At 39.9% G+C, this 26,086-nt stretch overlaps 1 protein-coding gene across 4 annotated transcripts in view; it reads right to left on the bottom strand.

Moving 5' to 3' along the window:
- Positions 1–26,086, bottom strand: part of LOC121289069 (UDP-N-acetylglucosamine transporter-like) — a 64,850-nt gene that overhangs the window by 12,190 nt on the left and 26,574 nt on the right. For 3 of the 4 annotated variants that reach the window (XM_041208054.1, XM_041208053.1, XM_041208055.1), the window contains exons 2-6: positions 21,518–21,722; positions 17,509–17,663; positions 15,713–15,835; positions 8,008–8,179; positions 1,775–1,893 (exon numbers count right to left, since the gene is read on the bottom strand). In XM_041208054.1, coding sequence (XP_041063988.1) covers positions 1,775–1,893; positions 8,008–8,179; positions 15,713–15,835; positions 17,509–17,663; positions 21,518–21,704 — 756 coding nt within the window. In that variant the 5' untranslated portion in view covers positions 21,705–21,722. Of the gene's footprint in view, positions 1–1,774; positions 1,894–8,007; positions 8,180–15,712; positions 15,836–17,508; positions 17,664–17,752; positions 17,785–21,517; positions 21,723–26,086 lie in introns of those variants that run through there. The other variant, XM_041208056.1, reaches the window with a different exon arrangement.

Here is a 26,086-nt window from a genome sequence, read left to right as displayed (position 1 = left end):
GCAGCATTTGGAAGAAACCTTAATTTGGTACTAGTCTCTGGATGCTTTTCTTCCTTCATATCTAATAAGACCGTAAGACCATAAGACATAGGAGCAGAAATTAGGCCATTTGGCCCATCGAGTCTGCTTTGCCATTCAATCATTGCTGATAAGTTTCTCAACCCCATTCTCCCGCCTTCTCCCTGTAACCTTTGATTCCCTTACCAATCAAGAATCTATCTATCTCGGTCTTAAATACACTCAATGACCTGGCCTCCACAGCCTTCTGTGGCAATGAATTCCATAGATTCACACTCTCTGGCTAAAGAAGTTTCTCCTCAGCTCTGTTCTAAAAGGTCATCCCTTTACTCTGAGACTGTGCCCTTGGGTCCTAGTCTCTGCTACTAATGGAAACACCTTCCCCACGTCCACTCTAACCAGACCTTTCAGTATTCTGTATGTTTCGATCAGATCCCCCCTCATCCTTCTAATCACCACCGAGTATTGACCCAGAGTCCTCAAACGTTCCTCATATGTTAAGCCTTTCATTCCTGGGATCATTCTCGTGAACCTCCTCTGGACCCTCTCCAGGGCCAGCACATCCTTCCTGAGATACAGGGCCCAAAATTGCTCACAATATTCTAAATGTGGTCTGACCAGAGCCTTATAAAGCCTCAGCAGCACATCCCTGCTTTTATATTCTAGTCCTCTCAAAATAAATGCCAACATTGCATTTGCCTTCCTAACTACCAACTCAACCTGCAAGTTAACCTTAAGAGAATCCTGGACTAGGACTCCCAAGTCCCTTTGCACTCTAGATTTTTGAATTCTGTCCCAATTTAGAAAATAGTCTATGCCTCTATTCTTCCTACCAAAGTGCATGACCTCACACTTGCCCACGTTGTATTCCATCTGCCACCTCTTTGCCCATTCTCCTAACCTGTCCAAATCCTTCTGCAGCCTCCCCGCCTCCTCAATACTACCTGTCCCTCCACCTACCTTTGTATCATCTGCAAACTTAGCCAGGACGCCCTCAGTTCCTTCATCTAGATCATTAATGTATAAAGTGAAAAGTTGTGGTCCCAACACTGACCCCTGCAGAACTCCACTAGTCACCATCCTGAGAAGGACCCCCTTATCCCCACTCTCTGCCTCCTGCCAGACAGCCAATCTTCTATCCATGCTAGTATCTTGCCTCTAACACCAGGGGCTCTTATCTTAGTGAGCAGCTCCTGTGCAGCACCTCGTCAAAGGCCTTCTGGAATTCCAAGCAGATAACATCCATTGGCTCTCCTTTGTCTAACCTACTCGTTACCTCCTCAAGGAAGTCCAAGTAGATAACATCCATTGGCTCTCCTTTGTCTAACCTACTCGTTACCTCCTCAAAGAATTCTAACAGCTTTGTCAGGCATGACCTCCCCTTCATGAAACCATGCTGACTTTGCCCGATTTTACCATGCACTTCCAAGTATTCTGAAATCTCATCCTTAATAATGGACTCTAAAATCTTACCAACGACCGAGGTCAGGCTAATCGGGGGTTACATTAGCGACTTTCCAGCCCTCTGGGACCCTCCCTGACTCCAGTGATTCCTGATATTCCTCTTCTGCACTGGGACTAAACTCTTACTGTGCAAATGTTCTCGTGGTTTCTGTCCATTCATTTTAATGGAGGAAAAACTGTGAGCAGCTCCTGCCCAATTTTGCAACAAAGCCTTTACAATGTTGTGCTGCAGTAAAGAAAAATCTCCCCTTAGGTTTCAATATTTACACCTGCATTAAGATTAAATTCAGACCTGCAGGATGACAACAATCCAAGTGAATTTGTTGTACCCCTGGAAGAATCCATGTTCTTTTATTCGCTGCCCATCATATACATATACACCCATCATTCCAAAAATGCTTCCAAACAAGCCTACAGGAGACAAGAAAAGTGTTTCAACATATTATGACATTCTTTTTAGTTATTTGAGGCATCTAATATTTGGACTGAATTACATAAATACGTAAGCATACATTAACCTATCCTGATTTTCCAAAATAATTTGTATTAATTCAGTGACAATCACGGTCATCCTTATGTCTTGTAAATGAATGAAACAGATACAGCTAAATAGTTCCATTAATTAAGAACCATATTCAAAAGGTCAAACTAACATATACAAGACAGCTGACTTTGTAAAGCCTTTAAAACATTCTTGGCAGTGCCTCATAAATTGAGGACCTGCACGAGGGGAAGTAAAGTACAGAATACTTTCATCTATCACTTCCTGAGGGTTTATAAAAGCAAAACCAAATGAAGACTTTGGTCTAAACATGAACATGCAAGTACATAAAAATGCTTACAAGCTTTGAGATTTAAGTACTATAATATCAACACCTTTTCTTATTCTATTACCTGAAATTGCAAAACCTGGCAAGATGATCTGAGAGCAGAATGGGTGGATCTACTTTAGTTGAAGCAAAATCTTGAAACTATGGGGAAAATTTTACTTTATTGTTCTATTTTAGAAGGCTCATGGCTCACTCCCATGACACATCCATCTTGAGAATAAACATGTCAAAACGGTCATATTTTATATTCCAAACGTGCATCAGGTTGAGAGAGAACAGAAACAAATGCATGTTTCTTGTATTTTTTTTGTGTGGGTCAAATTAATTTGCATCAGACCTATCCAAAATGTCATAAACCCGCTTAATTTATCATATTTTATGTTGAAATTTTTGAATTTAATTCAAAAATGAAAAAAGAAATTTTGCTTTTTGGCTACTTTCATTTTGTTGTGAATGCCATACAACCACTATTTTTATTGAAGTGGGAGTTTCAGTACTAGAGCTGCCATAATTATTTATATTACTTTAATGTTTCCCTTTCTAAGACACAGACATTATAACTACATTGTTCCCAAAAACTTTAGACATATCCACATGGAAACATCTTCCTCATTATCCTGCAAAGAAGTGCAATTATAATTGATTATTTAATTTAACTGTATACTAATCTTCTTTCTTATTCCTATTAAGATATCAACTGTGGTTCAGTTGATAGCATTCTCCCCCAAGTCAGAAGGGTGAGGGTTCAAGTTCCAGGGATTAAGCAAAAAAATCAAGGCTGATACTCCAGTGCAATACTGAGGGAGTGCTGCATTGTTGGAGGTGCTGTCCTTTGGATGAGACATTAAATGGAGGCTAAAACTGCCCTCTCAGCTGGGCATAATAGATCCCACAGCACTATTTCAAAGAACAGTAGGGAAGTTATCCGGGGTGTCCCGGTCAATATCTATTCCTCAATCAACATCACAAAAACAGATTATTTGGTCATTCTCACATGGCTCTTCATGGGGCTTGCTATGTGCCAATTGCTGCTGTAATTTTTCCATTACAACAGTAACTACACTTCAAAAACTACTTCATTGGCTGTAAAACACTTTGGGATGTCCTGAGGTTATGAAAGACGCTTTATAAATGCAAGTCTTTCATCTTTCCAGTGAAGAATTTGATTTTGTAGCAGTCTTCTGAACCTACCTGATCAAGGCTAGACAACAGTACATTTTGCCTGTCTGAATGAAAATAAGCTGCAAGAAATAATCATAATGGAATAATTTAACTACTGCAAATTAATTCCATTGCAATTTAACATAGCAGATCACAGTTCAAATATTAATAAAATTTTGATCTATCACAGTTGTTAAATGAAGCCAAACCGTTGCTGCACAAACAGCTGCTGAAAACTTTGGGCACCAAGCAAAAGTAGGGTATAGAGCGAAAATTGGAATGGGATATTTAATGTCACCTTCTGAGTTTATTTGAAGATTCTGATTCAAATGTTCAAAAAATAAAATGGAAGGATAATGTAACCAGAATGACATGTTCTGTAAGCTGGGGTGGGGTGGTGGGGGTTGATGGCTTTAATACCTTGGAGGGAGTCTACAGAATAAAGCCATATGGGAAAATTAATTGTGCCATTTATTTTCTGACATATCTATATGGTCATCACTCAATAGTTTACCTTAATGGTTGAAAAACCCAAATTTTTCGATTATCAATACTGAACACACAGTGGTTTGAGAAGAACACTACAGTTTTAGCATAACTTCCTGTTTTGGTCATGATATTATTTAGTTTGTTGTTTGCTGCTCTGCAGTGATTGGACATGAATAAATACTGTATTCCTTTATTTTGAAGCTGTTAATCTACTTGAATTATCAATTACGGAGGCCGTAGTGACATGCCTGTATGAAAACATTCAGAGGAAGCAATCTTCTTGTATGTTAACTCATATAATTCTCAGTTTTAGCTCCATTACCATAGTATTAAGAGAAATTCCCACTTTTATGTCTCCTATCAGCAGCTAAAACTGAATTAGTTATTTGAATTAATGGGTTGGAAAGGTTAAGTTAATCAAGCATTGAATAAGGTTAGATATCAGGAGGTTCACAACTTTTGGGGCCACCTGCTGGTTAGTGTAGATTTACTGCAAATATTTGTAAGGGAACAGGACGAATTCCCAACTGTGACTGACATTAGCCCAGTAAAATTAGGTGGGTTTTAGGTCAATTGTCTCTAGGTCACCATCATCTACTGGAACTTTTTAAATTGGCTTCAGGGTTTGAGTAGAATGTCTGCAATTTTATTCCCAAGTTGATTGATTTGTTTACCTCTCGTGAAATTACGTAGTTTCTGGTAGGTAGAACGGAATGAGAATCTTGATGCATTTTGACAGTATGAGACAGGCTCAAATACAAACTGTTTTTCTGTTGATTCTTAAGTTCCTCTATGTTCCTCTGACTGCCCTATTAACATGCTTCTGGATGTTCCTACTAACCTCTTGTTGCCTCACATGCCTACAAGATTTGTAGAAATTCCTTTTCTTCATTTATCTTCTGATTGTTCAGCTTATGCATTTAGGTCACATTTATTCTCTGCTTGCTAATCCTAAATCAGTAATTATCTGCATGCTCAGAATGTGCCTTGCATCAGTACAGTTTTGCTGTACATTAGTACAATTGTGTACTGCGTCTTTTAACTTCGATCTGAACCAGTGAATATTCCCATTTTTGTCACTTTGTTGTTTAATGTCACCCAGAAGAACAACATTCTAATTTTCACATATCCTTCCCATCATTTTTTAAATTAATTTATGAAATGTGGGCATTGCTGGCTAAGCCAGCATTTATTGTCCTCTTCATAGAGCAAACAGACTTCTTATTCTTATTAAGCAAGCATAGCATTTTTTTTTTATTACTATTAAGCTCCTAAGGCTAACCAGCCCCTAGAACTTGGGTGGCAGTCTTCACAAACATACTTGAACTTTCTCACAAGTCATGCATGCATAGGGGCTAGCATATCTGTAATATAGCCTTAATAGGTCTATTCTATGATTTCCCTAACCTAATCAGTTCAGCTCCTGCTTGGTCCTTGGTGCGTGGATGATACATGTTTGGAGAGCCTGTAGGGTTTAAAAAAGACTGGTACAAGCAGGGGTAAAGTGCGTAAAATTCATGGAATGTATCTGAAGTAATGCAGTTAGAAAGATTTAAAAAGGGCATGTTGAAATGCAAAGTTAGAAGCAAGAGGTTCATAAATTTGAGTTCAATGATTATAACATACAATCTTCTACAGCTAAGCATGAGTGTGTGTTTCTGGGCATTGTCTGAAAGTAAGTTCCTTTAACCTTTAACAAACTTCAAAGTGGCTGACTCCTGAGTTAGAACTTTTCATTTCTGGTACATAGACAAGCACTGAAGCCTTAGTCTATCCCTATATTCCAATCCAGCAGTCTGTAGCATAACCCTAGTACAAGCTTTGACCTATGATGTACAGCCAGAGTTGATTATGTAACTTTGGACCTCAACTTCTTTAATCTCTCTGAAATTTGGAGCTACCTTATCTCTGACTTGTCTATTCTATCTTTCCAAAACTAACAGGATTAGCCATAGTTTAGATATTATTATAGAATCATAAAATAGAACAGCAAAGTATGAAGGCATGCCTGTCTTAACTCTTTGGAGGAGCTATACAATTAGATCCATGCCATTCCTCTTTCGTTACAACCCCATAATCTGCACACCCCGCCCCCGCAAGCATTTATCCAATTTCCTTTTGAGGTTGTTATTGAATCTGCTTTCACTGCCCTTTCATATACTGCATTCCAGATTATCAGAACTCATTGCTTGATTTTTTCCCCCCATGTCGCTTCTTGTTTCTTTGTCAATAGTCCTGTATTCTCGCTACCAATCCTTCTGCCACATGAAATAATTTTTCCTTATTTACTCAAACAAAACCCTTCAAGATTGTGAATACATCTATCAAATCTTATCTTAACCTTCTCTTCTCTAAGGAGAACAACCTCTTTCCACCTAACTTATGACCCTCGCCCTTGGTACCATTCTGGTAAATATCTTCTCCAAATCTAAGGCCTTGAGATCCTTCCTAAAATTTTATACTTTACCTCTAATTATAAAGCTTTATTTTAAACAGCCTTTTCAACTCATCCTGTCACCTTCAAAGGCAGATCTTATGCACTTGGATAGGTGCTTCTTACAAGTCACATTAGCCATCCGATGTGGTCTTATATTTGCTATTTTTCTAAGAGATCTGCTTCTATTTGTTTGGTTTCATATTATACTACCTAATACATTCATTCACTATCACAGAGTACTGGTTCCTCCAATCTTTAACACAGGGTTAAAGGCTGTTTCTTCATTTCTTCACACCTGTAACAACTGCTTAAATTAATTTCCCTTTATCAGCTCCAACTCTCAATCAGATCTCATTTCTATATTCCTATCCTTGCCAAAAACAAAATTGAGCTATCAATATATTTTCTGTCACACAACTCATTATGTGCATCTTATGGCTGATTGCCATTCCAATGTCTTGTTCTAGATGTATTCTGCCCTTTCATCATCAGCTCAAACCTCCAAGTGCCACCTTATTTGCTACCTTTCTCTTAAATGTGGATATCAGTTAAAAAACTGGCTTAATTTATCCCACTCTAATTAATTCAGGAATCCAGAATTATGTCAGCAGCATTATCATCTGAAATTACATTAGTACATCATGCTCTATTAATAAAGTCTCAAAAATCTTACTACTCTTGCAAGTCATAATGTCTTTCCATTTGTTTCACGTGATAATGTCCTCAAACTACTCACCTGTTTATATTTGGTACTAATTCACCCACCTCTCTGCTCATTTGCATAAATCTAAACATGAGGCTCCCATAGAGCCACTCAGTGATGCTAGCATAAGTGGTCACAAGGCCTCGGGCATATTAGTATAGGGATGAATTTGTTACACTAGCTGCTGCAAAGATAGCACATGAATCTCATGTGTGGAGCTTGTGAAGGGACCATGTTAGGGGATGCTATATAAATGCAAGTTGTGTTGTTTGTATCTGAACTCTAACAGGAAGTTTCAAGATATAAGATTTTATGATCTTGAATGCTAAATTGTAGTTACTTTTTCAAAGCATAACTTTTTACTGATTCTCAATTTGTATCTCTTGAACCCTTTTATAGCAGAAAAATGGCATTCAACGTGTACTGGGTCAGCGGTATATCCAGAGTCAGATGGGACAGGCCATCTAAGCAACACACAAACAGTATAAAGACCAGTAAGGAGTGAGGGTTTGGGAAATAAGGCACCTTTGCCCTGGGTCTGTTCCATCATGCCAGATTCATAGCTGCTGTCCTGACCAGTGCTGGTATGTCAGGGAGATGTTCCACAGATGCAGGTCATAGAAAAACGGCATAGAAAATGGCCTCAAAAGGACCTTGTCTCTCTTGTTAAGAGGGAACAAGGAGCTTGGCAACATTTGGCTAGGAGCATTTGGATTGGCCCCTGATAAAATATATCAGTGATACATTTTAAGTCAATTACAAATAACATAATCCTTACACATTGATGTTTATTTTTATATACAGAATGTGCCAAATAATACTGCTATTATACATTTAAGTCAAATTTTAGGATTGTAATTATAGATCAAAATAGAAATATCCAGATTTTGTGACATTTTACTCACCTAATTGAATATTTCTAATCCAAACTGACTGTTTTGTCCCTTTTAGGATTTTCTCAAAGTAAACTCCTGCAAATCCACTGGATAGACAAGCACTGAACACTGCTATCAAACCTACAAACTGGGAGCCTGCAGACAGTTCCTGTTTTAATTCTTCTGTGGTGTCTGTTGGCCACTGAAACAGATTAGACAATTTTACGTTAGCATATGGAAACAACCCAAGATTTCTGCGAATACATATATTTGAGAATAATTGTTTGATATTACAGCAAACCAAGGTTTTGTGATTGCACTTTCACCTCAGTCAGAAGGTTGCGGGCTTAAGCCCTAATGTACGACCTGAGTGCACAATCTAGGCTAACACCCCAATACAATACTGCATTGCTGGGGATGCCATCTTTTGGATGAAATGTTAAACAGAGGTTGACTGCTGGAAGAGTGTAAAATATCTTGAAGAAAAGGGTGTTCTCATGGTGTCCTGGCCAATTTATCCCTTAACCAAACACTATCAAAAACAAATTGACTGATCATTTAGTTCATTGCTGTTTGTAGGATCTTGATGTGTTCAAAGTGGCTGTCACATTTGCCTGCAAAATAGTGACTACACTTCAAAAGTACTTCATTAACAGTGAAGTGATTTGAAAGGCTTTATGTAAATGCAAGTTCTTCCTTTAGGTATTGGTCCACTTAAAAATTAATGTTGTTATCGGAGATAAAAAAAATCATTGGCCCGACCCAATCTCTGGCGGGCGGGGGAGCCAATCCCCACCGCCATTTTAAGTGGGCGGGCCAAGTAAGGCCCGCCCAGCATGATGTCCGCCGGGAAGCGCTATGCGCTTCCTGTGCGGGTGGGGTGGGAGTGGGGATTCCCCAAAAGCGAGAGTACGCTCTTTCGCGCATGCACACGAAAGAGTGCACAAGTCCCTGAGGCTAAGTGCCGCCCCAGGGAGATTGCTGAGTTTTAAAAACATTAAAGATAGAAAAAAAATTCTTAACATGTCCCCCCCATGTGACAATGAGATGGGACATGTTCATAAATTTCACTGAAACTTTATTAAACTTTTAAAATCCCTACATGAAACCTCATCCTGCTGGTGGATGAGGTTTCATGCTTTTTCTACTTCCCGCTGGGGCTCCTGGCCTGCCCACCAACCTTAAGGTTGGACGGGCAGGTCCTTTAATTGTTTCAATGAGCTTGTCAACGGCCTCAATTGGTCATTGACGGGTCAGCGGGCCCGCAGCTAATTTGGCTGCAGGCCCACCTTCCTGAAAATTTAAATGGGGGGGGGGGGGGGGGGCCGGGGGTTGTCGGCGAGCGGGCCCCGCCCTCTGCTCGCTGACTGCAAAGTTCAGCCAATTACGTAGTTAAGGAGGAGAGAGAGGTAGAAGTGGAGAGGTTTAAGCTGGAAATTCCAGAGACTGGCATTTTGGCAGCTGAAGGCACAGGCACCAATGGTGGAGAAATTACATCTGGATGTGCAAGAAGCCAGAATTGGAGAAATGTAGAGATCTAGAGGGTTGTAAGGCTGTTGCATTTACTTTACACCTTTGCAATTAGATTTCAGAAAACACAGGCTTCTAACTAACTTCTTGAGACGTTAAATTTATACTTTGAATTGGAATCACTCTTGGGATCACTGCAGGTATTGTATTGTAAAGGGCTTTTTTGAAACAGTACTTCAGTAGATATTTAAAATGAATTGCCAGGACAATCTTTAAAAAAAATACTTTAACATATTAAAACGTCAAAATGTTGTCTAGATTTGTCTATTTTAAAACATTTCAGCTTCTGGAATGAAATTTATTCTCTAAAGAAATATAAATGCTAATGCATTTATAATGCATTTAATTTTATGAGCATATCCAACTGTTCCTTATTTGAAGATTTTTATTAAAATGTTGACTGTTGTACATTCATTTTGAATAATCTATCCTGGAAGATATCACAAGTTAATTGTTTCCATGGTTCATATTAAGGTGCCCACTGACCGCAAACATGTACTTTAATAGGAAATGAGCTGTTTCATGTTATAATCCAATCTTTCTCAACTCCGTTTTTAATGTTCACAACAAATTTCTATATCAAAAGCAGTACTACGTCTCTTATGATCTAAAGCTTACAAATTTATGTTTTCTGCATCTGGGACAGCACGCTGCAAGACTAACAACCAGCCTTTACCACACAGTGTTAAGCACTGGAGATCCATGTGGGGGTGCCCACCACATTCCAGTGCTCTGAAAGCTGAAAAATATTACTCTGTCAGACTATTGCTTTATTGTCAAATGTATTAAAGAAAAATGGCAAAGTAGCAAAAGAACATTGCAAGAGATTAACTGTAGAGGTACCTCTAAAACCAAAATTAAATAACAGAAGAAGCTAGACCAGTAGATGTTGTAAATACAGACTTTGAAAAGCTTTTGAGAAAGTATGAAATAAGAGATGTATTCAGAAAATAGAAGCACATGATATTAAAGAGATGGTAGCATAATTGTGAATAATTGTTTAAGAGATAATAGGCAGAGATTAGTGAACAGTTTTTTTTGACTGGATAAGAGTATGTGGTGGGATTCCCAGAGTATTTAGGCCACTGTTTTTAATGTTATGCATAAATCACACGAACTTGGGTATGGGGAACACAATTTCAAAGTTTGCAGATGATACAAAACTTGGCAACACAGCAATTAGTGAGGATGGCTGTAATAAACTTTAGGGAGATTCAATTTAATGTAGATAAATGTGAAATGATAAACTTTGGAAGAAACAACATGGAGAGACAGTATAATCTAAATTTTGACAGGGATGCAAGAGCAGAGGGACCTAGTGGTGCATATTCATAAATCCTTGAAAGTGGCAGGGCAAGTTGATAAGGCAATGGCTTTCTGACTAGGCTATTAAATAAAATAGAAACAAGGAAGTCATGCTAAACTTTTACAAGTCGCTGCTAGCTAAGCCTAAGTGGCAGCATTGTACACTATTGAAGACATGAAACCAAGAAGGATGTCAAGAGGCCTTGGAGAGTACAGAGGAGGCTTACCAAGATGACAGGCTTCAGTTATGTGGAGAGATTGGAGAAGCTGGGATAGTTTTCCAAAGTGCAAAGACTAAGGAAAGACCTAATACAGGTATTGAAAATTATGAGGAGTTTTAATAGAGCAAGTAGGGGAAATCATTTTCTCTGGCAGGTAGTGCAGTAACCAGGTGTCAGATTTAAAATCATGTGCAAAAGAACTGATTATGAAATGAGGGTTTTTTTCTCTCACATGGGTTTATCATCTGAAATGCAGTACCTGAAAGGCTGGTGGAATCAGCTTCCACAGGAACGTACAGAAGGCAATTGGATTGTATTTGAAAAGAATTAGTTTTCAGGGTTATGGGGAAAAAGCTAGTGTGTGGAACTAGTTTGGACAGCTCTTTCAAAGGGTCGGCAAAGACACAATAGGCTGAATGTTTCCCTTCTATGCTGTAAGATTCTATAATGCTAAACCAATCCACAATAGTTTAACTATCTTAAAAAAAACAAACTATTTAAAAAAACAGTATGATAACTACCAAGAATTTTGGAGACTTCCTGATGTAAATGCAGGTAAGACAATATTCGTGTGCATCACCAATCAAACTGTCAACTTAGACACCATTAAAAATGAAAACAAAATTGTAGGAAAAGTTCCAACATATATTGCCTCCTTCCCTCCCCCATCATCATTCCATTTTAATCAACAACTTGTCATACATCGTCAGCTTTAGCTATGACTTTCTAATGCATTATACAACAAACAATTTTTGAACAAAGCTAATTTCAATTGCTTAGCCATTAGAAATTGTGAATATATAAATGAGCTTTACATTATTTGACATATGTCGGTAATTAAAATCATTTCCCTGGAATATACAAACAAAATAGCCATTGTTCTCCATAGGATTAATAATTTGATCAGGAGTTCAAAGAAAGTTATGGGTTCACGCCAGATGAACCTTACATCTGGCCTCATGACCTTTTCCTAGAATTATCTCTGACCAAAGTACTTCTTTAAAAACCAGAAGGTAATTATAGACACGAATACAAAAGCAAAATAATGTGAATACTGAAAATCTGAAATTAAAACAGAAATGCTCGAAATACTCAGCAGCCTGGCTGTAACTGTGGAGAGAAAAATAAGAGTTAGTGTTTTGGGTCTTCTGAAGGTCAGACTTTTTTGTTTGAGGTTTGATAGAATTCTGCTTCCATTGCATCCTAAGACAGGGCTTTTTAAAGAAACTGTCAGAGGAAAAAAATAAGTTTGAAGCAAAAGCCAAAAAAGCTCAACCCTTTTCCAGAAGATCAGTTCTACCCCATCTGCCCACATTTGTACTGCATCACTCAATCCCTTCTCTCTCCAGAAACATATCTAATAGCCTCTTGAATAAAATCAAACTGTAATGAACACACATCACCACAGCAAACTCATAAAGGTTTAAGGTTCTACCCAGTTTCCATTGTCAAGCCACTCAAGATAAGGAAAACTTAGCTACAATGCCTCCATAAGGACACTTGTATTCTTTCCAACAGACAATGAAGAGCAGCAATAAAAACAAAAAGATAAAAACAAAAAACTGCGGATGCTGGAAATCCAAAACAAAAACATAATTACCTGGAAAAACTCAGCAGGTCTGGCAGCATCGGTGGAGAAGAAAAGAGTTGACGTTTCGACTCCTCATGACCCTTCGACAGAACTAGGTGAATCCCAGGGAGGGGAGGACAAGGGGGACCCTATCATGTTTCTGGGAGAGAGGAGTAGGCGTGAGGGCGGATGCGCGGGAGATGGGCCGGACACGGTTGAGGGCCCTGTCAACGACCGTGGGTGGAAAACCTCGGTTAAGGAAGGAGGACATGTCAGAGGAACTGTTTTTGAAGGTAGCATCATCAGAACAGATGCGACGGAGGTGAAGGAACTGAGAGAATGGGATGGAGTCCTTACAGGAAGCGCGGTGTGAGGAGCTGTAGTCAAGGTAGCTGTGGGAGTCGGTAGGCTTGTAATGGATATTGGTGGACAGTCTATCACCAGAGATTGAGACAGCGAGGTCAAGGAAGGGAAGGGAAGTGTCAGAGATGGACCACGTGAAAATGATGGATCTACCTCGCAAAGGCTGAGCGTCAACTCACAGACACTTCCTCCTACCTCTCCCTGGACCATGACCCCACCACTGAACATCAAGCCATGTTTCCAGGACTGTCACTGACCTCATCTCCTCTGGGGATCTTCCTCCCACAGCTTCCAACCTCAGACAGCCCGCTTCTACCTCCTACCCAAAATCCACAAACAGAACTGTCCCGGTAGACCAATCGTGTCAGCCTGTTCCTGCCCCACGGAACTCATTTCTCGTTATCTTGACTCCCTTCTCTCTCCCCTTGTTCAGTCCCTTCCCACCTACGTCCGTGATTCCTCTGACACCTTACGTCACATCAACAATTTCCAGTTCCCTGGCCCCAACCGCTTCCTCTTCACCATGGACGTCCAATCCCTCTACACCTCCATCCCCCACCAGGATGGTCTGAGGGCTCTTAGCTTCTTCCTCGAACAGAGGCCCAAACAATCCCCAACCACCACTACTCTCCTCCGTCTGGCTGAACTTGTTCTCACACTGAACAATTTCTCCTTCAACTCCTCTCACTTCCTCCAAATAAAAGGTGTGGCTATGGGTACCCACATGGGCCCCAGCTATGCCTGTCTCTTTATGGGGTGTGTGGAACATTCCTTGTTCCAGTCCTACTCCGGCCCCCTTCCACAACTCTTTCTCCAGTACATCGATGATTACTTCGGTGCTGCTTCGTGCTCTCGTCGGGACTTGGAAAAATTTATTAATTTTGCTTCCAATCTCCACCCCTCCATCATTTTCACGTGGTCCATCTCTGACACTTCCCTTCCCTTCCTTGACCTCGCTGTCTCAAACTCTGGTGATAGACTGTCCACCAATATCCATTACAAGCCTACCGACTCCCACAGCTACCTTGACTACAGCTCCTCACACCGCGCTTCCTGTAAGGACTCCATCCCATTCTCTCAGTTCCTTCGCCCCCGTCACATCTGTTCCGATGATGCTACCTTCAAAAACAGTTCCCCTGACATGTCCTCCTTCTTCCTTAACTGAGGTTTTCCACCCACGGTCGTTGACAGGGCCCTCAACCGTGTCCGGCCCATCTCCCGCACATCCGCCCTCACGCCTTCTCCTCCCTCCCAGAAACATGATAGGGTCCCCCTTGTCCTCACTTATCACCCCACCAGCCTCCGCATTCAAAGGATCATCCTCCGCCATTTCCGCCAACTCCAGCACGATGCCACCACCAAACACATCTTCCCTTCACCCCCACTGTTGGCATTCCGTAGGGATCGTTCCCTCTGGGACATCCTGGTCCACTCCTCCATCACCCCCTACTCCCCAACCCCCACCTATGGCACCACCCCATGCCCACGCAAAAGATGTAACACCTGTCCCTTCACTTCCTCTCTCCTCACCGTCCAAGGGCCCAAACACTCCTTTCAAGTGAAGCAGCATTTCACTTGCATTTCCCCCAACTTAGTCTACTGCATTCGTTGCTCCCAATGCAGTCTCCTCTACATTGGAGAGGAGAAACGTAAACTGGGCGACCGCTTTGCAGAACACCTGCGGTCGGTCCGCAAGAATGACCCAAACTTCCCTGTCACTTGCCATTTTAACACTCCACCCTGCTCTCTTGCCCACATGTCTGTCCTTGGCTTGCTGCATTGTTCCAGTGAAGCCCAATGCAAACTGGAGGAACAACACCTCATCTTCCGACTAGGCACTTTACAGCCTTCCGGACTGAATATTGAATTCAACAACTTTAGGTCTTGAGCTCCCTCCTCCATCCCCACCCCTCTTCTGTTTTTTTCCCCTTCCTTTTGTTTTTTTTCCAATAAATTATATAGATTTTTCTTTTTCCCTCCTATTTCCATTATTTTAAAATATTTTTAAATCTTTTATGCTCCCCCCACCCCTAGAGCTATACCTTGAGTGCCCTACCATCCATTCTTAATTAGCACATTCGTTTAGATAATGTCACCAACTTCGACACCTATGTGTTCTTTTGTTCTGCCGTCTGTGACATCTTTTGATGATCTGCTTCCATCACTGCTTTTGCCTACAACCACACACACACACACACACACACACACACACACACACACACACACACCGCCCCCCCACCCCCTTAAACCAGCTTATATTTCAACCCTCCCTGAGATTCACCTAGTTCTGTCAAAGGGTCATGAGGACTCGAAATGTCAACTCTTTTCTTCTCCGCCGATGCTGCCAGACCTGAGTTTTTCCAGGTAATTCTGTTTTTGTTATGAAAAGCAGCAAGCAGCCTAGCCCATTCTCCCAGCTAAAAATGTAATTAATCCAAGAGACACAAGTGGGAGAAAGCTTGTGTATGCTCTCCAATTACAGTCAGCATACACTCAAAAATCATGCTGTTGGGACTAAGTCTGTAATTGCATATTGTGCTATGTCTTTTTATTTAATTAAATATGTAAAATAAAATACAAACTATTAAATGGTAATGCCACACAAAGCCATTGAGGCTTGAATTTTTGTTTTGTGCTGCCAAATATGTAAAATTCTGAATTCAAATGTTAGGATCAATTATAAACTTATATCACAAAAAATGTTAATTTTATTAAAAGAGGGATGAGTAATGCTCATTACACATACCTGAACAAGTGCCACTCCAGCCATTAACGTTAAGAGTGAGAGCCACTGATAAACGCCTAAGTTTTTACCAAGCATAGTCACAGAAAAGAAAGCTGTGGTAAGAACCTTTAGCTGGTAAGTAACCTGCATAAGAAGAGAAACAATATTATAGCAACAAATCATTTATTTACTTTTAACAGTATATAGAAGCAATACCAACACTTGTATCTCAGTTATTCAAATCTGGCCAGTTGCTTTCCACAAATCATATTTCCATAGTTCCTTGAACACACTATTGCCTCTATCCACAAGAGGTTAGGCGTCCTCCAAGACAGATATGCCAAGTATAGAGGCCATGTCACTTCAGCTAAGATGGTGTGACATGTTGTCAGAATGCCCGACTCAAGATTGCCCAAACTGGTGCACTATTCAGACCTACGCCAGGGAGCCTGTTCACATGAAGCCAAAGGAAACATTTCAAATGCAATCTCAAAGCCTCAATAAGGATCTGCTCTATTAACATAAACCAATGGGAAGCAGACACCCAATGCAACGAAAATGATGATCCATCATGAAAAATGGTGTCAACACCTTCCAATCAAGAAGAGCAGTTACTGAGAAAGAATGGCGAGAGAGACAGAAAGAGAGGATAGCTGCGCAAGCCAACAATCTGCCACAATTTCTACTGGCCAACAACCAATGTCCTCTCTGTAGGAAAGTCTGGAAGGCTAAAGTAGGGCTCATAAGCCATCTGCAAATCCATATCAACAGTGACATCTCATTTCCTTGCAGTCAATTATGATGATTGCCCCTATAGTATATTGCATGAGGTAGTCAATTAATTCTACCTATTAATCATGCTTAAAATCCTCAATCCCATCCCCAGCCTTTTTAAAAAAAGTTAATTGAAATAGCACTAAACCTATTTGCTGATAGTCTGCTCCAGATATCCAGTATTTTTTGGGAAAACAATCCCTACTATTCTTTGATCTAATTTGAGATTAGTATTCAAGCTGTTCACTCTCATTGCCTATGTCTTCCATTTTGATAAAGGCCTGGATTGTATCCCTTCTTGTCCTGTGGCTTTCCACAATTTGGAGCTGCAAATACCAGAATCAACCTCCTCCAATCCTACAATTCTCTAAGATCTCTGCGCTCCTCCAATGCTCGTCTCTTGTGCAACCCCAATTTTAATTGCTATATTTAATTGGTTGCTATATCTTTAGCTGCCAGAGCCTAACCTCTGGAATTTTCTCCAAAAACCCCTTTGCTTTTCTATTGCTCTCTCCTCTTTGGAGGTCCTCCTTAACCCTAACTCTTCACTTGGACCAATATTATCTTCTGTGGCTTGGTGTTAAATTTTGTTTGTTAATGCTCCTGTAAAGCACCATGGGATATTTTACTATGTTAAAGGTGGTATATTAATGCAAGCTGATGCTGTTGAATACTTTCCCCCCAGTCATTCATGAATTGCATAAACAGCGCACCTCTAGAATTCCACTGTTGTTGCCCCCAGCCAGAGGTTTTTCATTTGTTTTCAATTACCAACCCAGCTTTCAACCAAGTAGCTGATTTGCCATAGATTTTAACCTTCTAAAGACACATTACAAATGGAATTTTACCAAATGGCTTCTGAAAATTCAAACAAATTAATGCTTTTACCCATAGAGGCATCTTCAAGTATTTCCAATAGATTAATAATGCAGGATCTTCTAAAATTCACTCTTTCCAGATATGAAAAACACAGAAAAAACAAAATGGAGGAAGAATATTTAAAATGGAAGTCCAAGAAATACCAAAAGAGGTTAATAATTTACCTGATAAGTTGCTGCATCTAAATTGGACAACGCTACATAAAGGAGGTTATTTTGAAGTGTGTAAATTCCAGAAGGAATGGCAAGTTTTAGTGTGTCCATTGGTTTGTTAATAATTTCATCTTGTAGCACTCTGTTTAGTGCTTTAAAACTGTAACCTAAGAAAAAAGATGAAAATAGCATTAGTAGAATTAGCCTTTCAATGCATTCATGCAAAGACATCTTTATTTACCGAAAGAATTCAAACCTTCCAAGCCCATGACCTCTATCACCTTGAAGGACAAAGGCAGCAGATGCATGGGAACACCACCACATGCAAGTTCCTCCCCTTTAGGCCCCACACCATCCTGACTAGGAAACTTTATTGCTGTTCCTTCACTGTCGCTGGGTCAAAATCCTGGCACTCCCTTCCCAACAGCACTGTTGACATACCTACACCAGATGGCCTGTAGTGGTTCTAGACAGCAGCTCTTCACCACTTCCTCAAAAAGTAATTAAGGATGGGCAGTAAATGCTGGCTTAGCCAGCGACGCCCACATCTCATGAAAGAATTTTTTAAATTCTTTTTAATCAGTTTACTATCCGGTTTTAAAATATCAATTTACTGATTGTAGAAATGTACAAAACATTTAAATGCATAAAAATTCTAGCAACAGTATTAAATAAGGGAAAACGAAAAGAAAATCATTAATTAAATTGAAATAGCAATTATGGCCAGATTATTACTCACGGCATGCGGGCGCGTGCCAGACACGCCCGAGCGTAAATTGACATCCGATGATGTCGGGGGTGTGTCTGGATGTCATCGCGCATTCGCGCGATATTTCGTTCGACAGGAGCGTACCGGAGTTGGCTGCGCGCACCCGCCAATAATTAGAAGGCCTATTTAAGGCCATTAACAATCTAATTAAATTCAAATCTATGCTGCCTGTCCAACCTTACAGTTGGCGGACAGTCGAAAAGGTCAAGCGGCCTTTACATTTTTTAGGAAACTTCAACCACGAGCGGGATGAGAATTCCTAAAGCAAATAAACATTAAATTAAAACTTTATTTTGGAATTAAAAAACATGTCCCATCTCCCTGAGGCAGCTCCATGCCTCAGGAAGATTGAAATGCTCTTTCTCGCGCATAAGCAAGCTGCGCGCGAGGCCCGGCTTGCCCTCCTCCCCCCACCCACACAGGCAGTGCTCAGCGCTGCCACTCGCGATCCACGCAGGGCGGGCCTTAATTGGCCCACTTGCGTGAAATCGTGCTGCGGAGCTGATTGTGGGCGGTGGCTGGCTTCATGGCCACTCCCACCCGCCGAGCACCCCCACAAAGGGCAAAATCCTGCCCTATGTATTAATAGTGTAAGTCTATTGTACCAATGTTTTAGAAATCCATACAAAGGCAAGTTACAATAGTGTCTCATATGTTTTTTTCCAACGGAGACTAGCACACATACAGGTTTAGTATTTGTAGATCGACTGAGGCAAGCAGAAATGTTTACCCTACAGGGTCTCAGTCATATATCATAATATTTTACAAAACAAAGGAGGCCATTCAGCCTACTGCACCTGTGGCTGCTGTCTGAAAGAATTATCCACTTAATTTCATTTCCCTTGATAGTGAGGAAGAAAGCTGTGGGAAAGTATTAATGGACTGGTCATGTGGGCAGAAAAACAGCAAACGGAGTTCAATCTGGAGAAGTTTGGGACAATGTGTTTGGGGAGGGCAAACAAGGCAAGGGAATAGACAAAAAAACGGTAGGGTTCTGGTAAGTGCAGAGAAACTGAGGGATGGAGTACATTCTCAAAGATACCTGAAGGAAGTAGGATATGTAAATAAGGTGGTCAAATACGCATAAAGGATACTTTGCTTTATTGGCAGAGTCATTGAATCACTAGGGCATGCTAGAACTGTACAGCACTTGTTAGACTGCAGCTAGAATAGTATGTACAATTCTGATTACCACCTTACAGAAAGGATGGGATTGCATTAAAACGGGTAAAGAGGAGATTTCCAAGAATGTTGCAAAGAATGGAGAATTTTAGCTATGAAGAAAAATTGGATAGGCTCAGGCTTCCTTTGGAAAGAAGGAGGCTGAAGGAAGATTTAGCTGAGGTGTATAAAATTATGAAAGGCCTAGACAGCAGATAGGAAGGTTATTTCCGTTAGTGGGGAGGCCATAGATTAAAAGTAATTGGTAGAAGGATTTGGGGCGGGAAGAAGTGAAGACTAAATTTTTCACACAAAGGTGGCGAGGGTCTGGAATTGCCTGAAAGAATGGTACAGGCAGAAACCCTCATTGCATTTAAAAAAAAAAATCACTTGGATGTGCAGTTGAGGTGCCATAATATACAGGGCTACTGATCAAGAGCTGGAAGGTTGGATAACACTTTCTGCCAGCATTGACACAAAGGGCTGAATGGCCTCCTTCTGTGCTGCAAATATTCCCATGCTTCTAGGTTTTTCTGCCCTTTTGCCACATACATTGACATTTATTTATTTCAAATATTTATTCATTTTCACTTTAAAAGCTGTTATGGGTTCCACTTCCAGCATTGCTCCCATTTTGCAACAACCCACTGCATAGAAAATATATTGTCCTAACTTCTCTCTTTGTCCTTTTGTTATATGTAAATTGGTTACCGAACCATTGACTAACAAAAATAATTCTTCTTCAATTTACTTAATCATAACCAAAATGGTTGCTCAGGTGAAATAGTGTTGCAAGTCTAGGGTGCAGCTGTGGAATCGGAATCCCCTGAAACTGGACTGCATAAAATGTGATGGAAGAACACCAAAACCCCCGCAGACACAAGTACTGTGAATGAAAGCCAAGCCTCAAAACAAAACACAACGAGGCAGGCTACATTGGAGGGCCGGGGTTAATCTCAGACATTCCAACATCATAACAGAACTGATACTATTAAAAGGACTGGAATTTAAGACATTGTCACACCAGTGAACAAAGGATAACCACCACCATATAATCTAATTAAGAAATATAGGAGGCCATTGTCACAACCAAATGGTCCCAGACAACTTCCATTCACTCCTGTCAAGGAAGGAGAGAAAGCTTTCACATAAAGATCAATTGGAGCCAGGGATACCTCACCTTGGTGGGATTCATTGTTTTCAGTTGTGGAAAAAACATCAGCACTGAGTAAGTCTGTCTGGAGCAGATTTGAAGGATCAAAGAAGGTGCTAAGCACTAATCATATAGCAGGATTGCCTCAGGAAATCTGTTCATGATATTTCCATTAAGGATCATCATAAAAAAGGACAAGAGCGAAGGGTCAACCTGGCTCACGGACCCACAGTTCTCACCGGAAAGACCAGCCGTATTGGGGATTGTAAGTTTCAGCCAAATATTAGTGATATTGGTCTGAGAGTTTTGTGAAGGTTTGGGACAAAAATTTGGTGTTTTTTGCCAGTACCTTGTAACTTGATTCAGCCATATATTGGCCTGAGGGCTTTTTGTTCTTAAGGTTTCAGGACAGGATGTTGGGTTTGCCTGTGTTTTAACCGAGTCGTAGTGACTTTGTGTCGGGTACTGGGAATTAAATTTTGGGTTTTGTACTGTGGGGTTTTGGGCGATTTAATAAAGCAGTTGTGAATCATCAGAAGAAACTTGTCTCGTTGGTCATTCTGTTCAAGCCATACACTCGTGAACCTGGTGTCAGCTTGAGTGTGGGGAGGGTCTCTGAGGGAAAAGGGCAGCCCCGGCACAAACAAGCAGGACTTTGAAATGTACACAAATAGTCCAGTTAAAACTTTCTGCAGTTCAGCGTTTGTGATTCATACAGAACTCACAGTGTTTCCATTCATTTCGGTCTGACCTCCAAGTACGAGTATATCGGGATAGTTGACTAGACAATTTCAAAAAGATGGATATTTCTAAACCAGGGGAAATCTAGCATTCGTAAAATAAATTCTATTGTTTCATCTTATGCATAAAAGCTAATAAAAAGATTACTGCAATTTTAAACCAGAAAGCATACATTAAATACTAAATAATGCACTTACTAGAATCCTTATAGACTAACAAAAGGCATGCTGCAATCTTCATCATCTCAGCAATGACAACAGCAGTTGACGGTAGGTAACGGGGTCCTTCTTCCTTGAAAGTACGTGAGTAACGCATTGTCAGCACAAGGCTGGTTGTCTGAAAAACTAGAACTCCCAGTGAAATGTATTTCAAATTGAGTGACATGCTTCCACTTTCACCTTCCTAGAAAAAAAGTTAAAGGCAAACACTAATTCATATCAAAAGAGCATTTTTAGCCTCAGGCCTTATTGTGAAGACATAAAGAGAAACCTTTCTAAAGTTCTCAGATGCCAGTGTTAGAAATCACAACCTGGATGGGAGGAGGAGTTTCCTTGTACTAGGCTTAGTGACGTTAAGGAAGGGGTTTAATCAATTGTACTTTATTACATCCTATCGCTAAACCCTAAACTCCAGTGGCAGGGGCACCTAGATGATGTGGTTTGGCATATGAATACATCAACTCATTTTTAAAAGAAATATACTTTTAGTCATATCAGAAGTGAGATAATTCAGTGTTCCTGTACCCAAGGAAATACATTATGATTGAAAATATTTTTCCATCGGTATTAAAGGCCAAATCCCACCATTCTGAACATTTGTTATATTTCTTTCATTATGTAATTGTCAAACTGTTAATCTACTTTTTTTTTTAAATATACACACACACACATTATATATATATATATATATATATTTATTATTGTGTTAAAGGGACAGTTAGGTAAGCAAATGAGGAAGAAAGGAATAGAAGAAATATGCTATTTAAGATTAGATTAAGATGGGTGGAAAGAGGCTTAAATATCAGTACAGACCAGTTCGGTCAAAAGGCCTGTTCTTGCGCTACAGATTCGATGTAAAAACATTTGATGTGGTATTGCTTAACTCTTCAAAGAGAATATAGATAAATATTTGGTTGGGAATGGATTTGAATATTAAAGGAGTAACAGGATTGAATATGTTTCTGGTACAGCATGACAAGATTAAATAATGCTCTGGAGATTTGCTTGGTTACCTTTGGAGATTGGGTGGTACAGTAAATTACATAGTTAAACAATTAATTTTTAAGTGCTTGGAGATGTTTCAAGTTGAGAAGTGATACATAAGTGCAAATAGTATTGCACTGTTTTTTTTGCCAATTCCTGCCCTCTTCTCTTTTGAAGTTCAGTTCCATGAGTACACGTTGAAGTAGCCATTATTTATTCTTTCCTGAGCCATGACAACGAGTATCAGGCTATTCAACTGCAGAGGCCACCCATAGCCAGCCTTACCCAACGACCATATATGAAACATTCAGCCAAGGTCAAACGATAAAAAGAACCCCAGACAATTTTTAAAACCAAGAGATGAGGTGGTGAATTGTAGTGTTTCTACAGGTCAGAGATCAGCTAACAGCATAGAATTGTACAGAAGCTAAACTAAACGCCAATCTAAACAACATGTCATTATGAATTTTCTGTTTATTAGTTCAAAGCTTTAAGAGATTTTTAAGGATAACCGACCAAGTTGAATATTGAAATATTAGCAGCTATCCCTCCACTGCTGAGGCCCTAAGATCCGAAATGCCTATCTTAAACCTGTGTCTTTACCGCGCTTTCCTCCTTTAAGGCACTCCTCAAAACCTACCTCTTTGCTCTACCCTAATATCTCATATGGCTTGATTTCAAATTATGCGTTTGTGATGTCCCACAGGATACTTTAGTACATTAAAAGTGCTATATATGAAGTCTCTAATGCTTACAGAACTGTAGCATTTTAACAAAAGGATAAGATAAAGGACAGTGCAATTTGCATTGCAGTGATGCAAAACTCTCTAATATCAGAGAACTGCTTTAATTAATCTACTGATTAATTAACTCTAAATACCAATCAACATTACAACTCGAACTCAGATCCTTAACACTGACTTAGATTTTATGTTGAGAATAAGTCAGGTTAACAGTGCTCACAATTATTGAATAAACTGGACAAAAACCTTCAGAATCTGCATATGTGCAGTTGGATTGTTGTGGACAGGATATACCTGGACAATTTTCCACTTTGTTGTAGGCGGCAGTGTTGCAGCTGTACTGGAACAATTTGACCAAGAGGCACACCTAGTTCTGCAGCACAAGTCTTCAGTACTACAGCTAGGATGTTGTTGGGGCCCATGGCTAATGCTGTAGCTATGCACTCAGTTGTTTCTTGATGTAATGTGCTGTGAGTCAAACTGGCTCAAGACTAACTTCTGTGATTGCGGGGTCCTCGGCAGAAGGCTGAGATTGGCTATCCACTCAGTACTTCTGGCTGAAGAGGTTTGCCTCCTCTGTTTAGCATTCATGTGGTCCTGTGTTGTAGTTTCACTAGGTTGGCATTTCATTTTTAGGTATGCATGGTGCTGTTCCAGGCATCTCTTCAACGCTCCTCAACCAGGGTTGGTCCCCTGACTCAGCAGAATGCTAGAATGAGCCATGTGCTGAGCAATGAGGTTACAGATTCTAGTGGAATACAATTCTGTTGCTTCTGATCACTTACAGCACTTCATGGATACTCAGTTTTGAGCTGCTAGATCTGTTCTATCCCATTTAACACAGTGGTATTGGGACACAATATGATGCAGTCTGTCCTCAGTGTGAAAGGACTTCATCCCTACCAGAATCATACACCAACACCAACACAAACAGATGCAACTATGACAGGTAGATCAGGGAGGACAAGGTTTCTCCTTGTTGGTTCTCTCACCACCTGCCGCAGGCTTAGTAATGCAGCTGCATCCTCCAGGACTCAGTCAGCTATGACACTACCAAGCAATCTTGCTGATGGACATTGAAGTTTCTCACCCAATGTATATTCTTTGCCTTTACTACTCTCAGTGCTTCTTCCAAGTGATGTTCATCATGGAGGAGTATTCATCAGCTGATGAAGAGCGATAGGTGATAATCAGCAGGAGGCTTCCTTCTCCTTGTCCTCACCCAGTTTACAACAAGTAAGTCAACATGATACACCACCTCAGAATTTTTGAAGAAAGAAGGTGGAACAAACAAAGCCACGAAGGCTATGTGCAGATGGAAATGCTACAAAGTCTGATAAAACAAGCAAAAGTGCATCGAAAGTCACATTTTTGCAAGTTTTACAAAGAGACATATTAGATTCTCGCAGGTAGGCAGCAAAGAACTCGTAACAACACTGTGTTTGTTAAACCATTTAGGTATATAGTTTGGTTTGCTTTGCTTTCAATTCATATTTACAATATTAAACAGATTAAAATTTGAATTAAAAATTGTTTCACATTGCTGCAGTATTTGACACACACTTTTGCAAACGTACCCTCATTCTGATACTCTTTCAGTATAATATGAACACACAATTTCAATACATTTGTTAAATATTTAGGTACCATCATATTGTCACAAATGCTACGACCTTAACCAAATCCCCTGCAATTTTAAAATTGCAAAGAAAGGCTTTCTAACCAATTATAATGGAGAGAGCTTTGCATCCCCTTAAATGCTTCTAATTTTCCTGGATTAATAAATGGACACAAGTATAAGGCAACAAGAAGCAACTTAAAGAAATTTAGTGGGTTAATAGTTTTGCAGCCCAAGAATGTAATCTGCCTTTGCATCAGCGTTTAACACAAGACTGATGGCAAGATTTGACAGAGGAAAATTGTTATAAATGTTGCAACCACATAATCATAACCTGGTTTCCAAGTATTTAATATGTAGAAACAAACCAAACAAATCATATGGGTAAATATTCAAATGAAGTAAGGTGCCATAGTTGATCCAATACTTAATATAAAGTCCTTGGCTCCACCAAAGAAGCAAAACTATCAAGAATTCCCTAAATAAAACCTTGAAACTCCCAAACCCCACACACATTTCTTTTTAAACCTATCTACTCTTTGTTTTGCAAGCAATTTACAACCTGACTGTAGATCTACATTTTAATGGCTGGTTTCCCTCTGTGATGCAGTCTTTTAGTTATTATCCTCTGAGCTTCTGGCAGATCATAGAATCGTAACACTGGTATTCATTGTATCACAAAATATTTGAGATTTCTGTTCTTGACCAAGCAATTTGTTTAAGATCTTAAAAAAGATTTATATAGCATTTGCGCAACTACCAGACATCTTGAGGCACTTTACAGCAAATTAAGTACTTCTGAAGTGCAGTTGTTGTAATGTAGGAAACATGGCAGCCAATTTTGCAAGCTCCCACAAACAGCAATGTGATAATGGCCAAATAATCTGCTTTTGTGATGGTGATTGACAGATAAATGTTGGCCAGAACTCTCTCTTACTCTTCTTCGAAACAGTGCCCTGAGATTTTTTACTTCCACTGAGCAGGCAGATTGTAGACTAGGCCAAGAAATGTGTTATATAAGTTTATTTGGGGTATGAAATAAAGCTGAGTTGTGATGTATTATTATTAATTGAAATCATGCTGTAATATTCTCGTGCTTTCCTTGTATCTTAATTCTTTTGCTTGATTAATGATTGTTCAAAATGTGTTTGTTAGAATGTAGGGTGTAACTGCAAGGCATGGCAGTTAAGTTTAGCTAAAAAT

The sequence above is a fragment of the Carcharodon carcharias genome, chromosome 16 (genome assembly GCF_017639515.1).
Source record: "Carcharodon carcharias isolate sCarCar2 chromosome 16, sCarCar2.pri, whole genome shotgun sequence".
Taxonomy (NCBI): Eukaryota; Metazoa; Chordata; class Chondrichthyes; order Lamniformes; family Lamnidae; genus Carcharodon; species Carcharodon carcharias.
The sequence above is the reverse complement of the archived record's forward strand: the minus strand, read 5'-3'. Positions and strand labels throughout refer to the sequence as shown.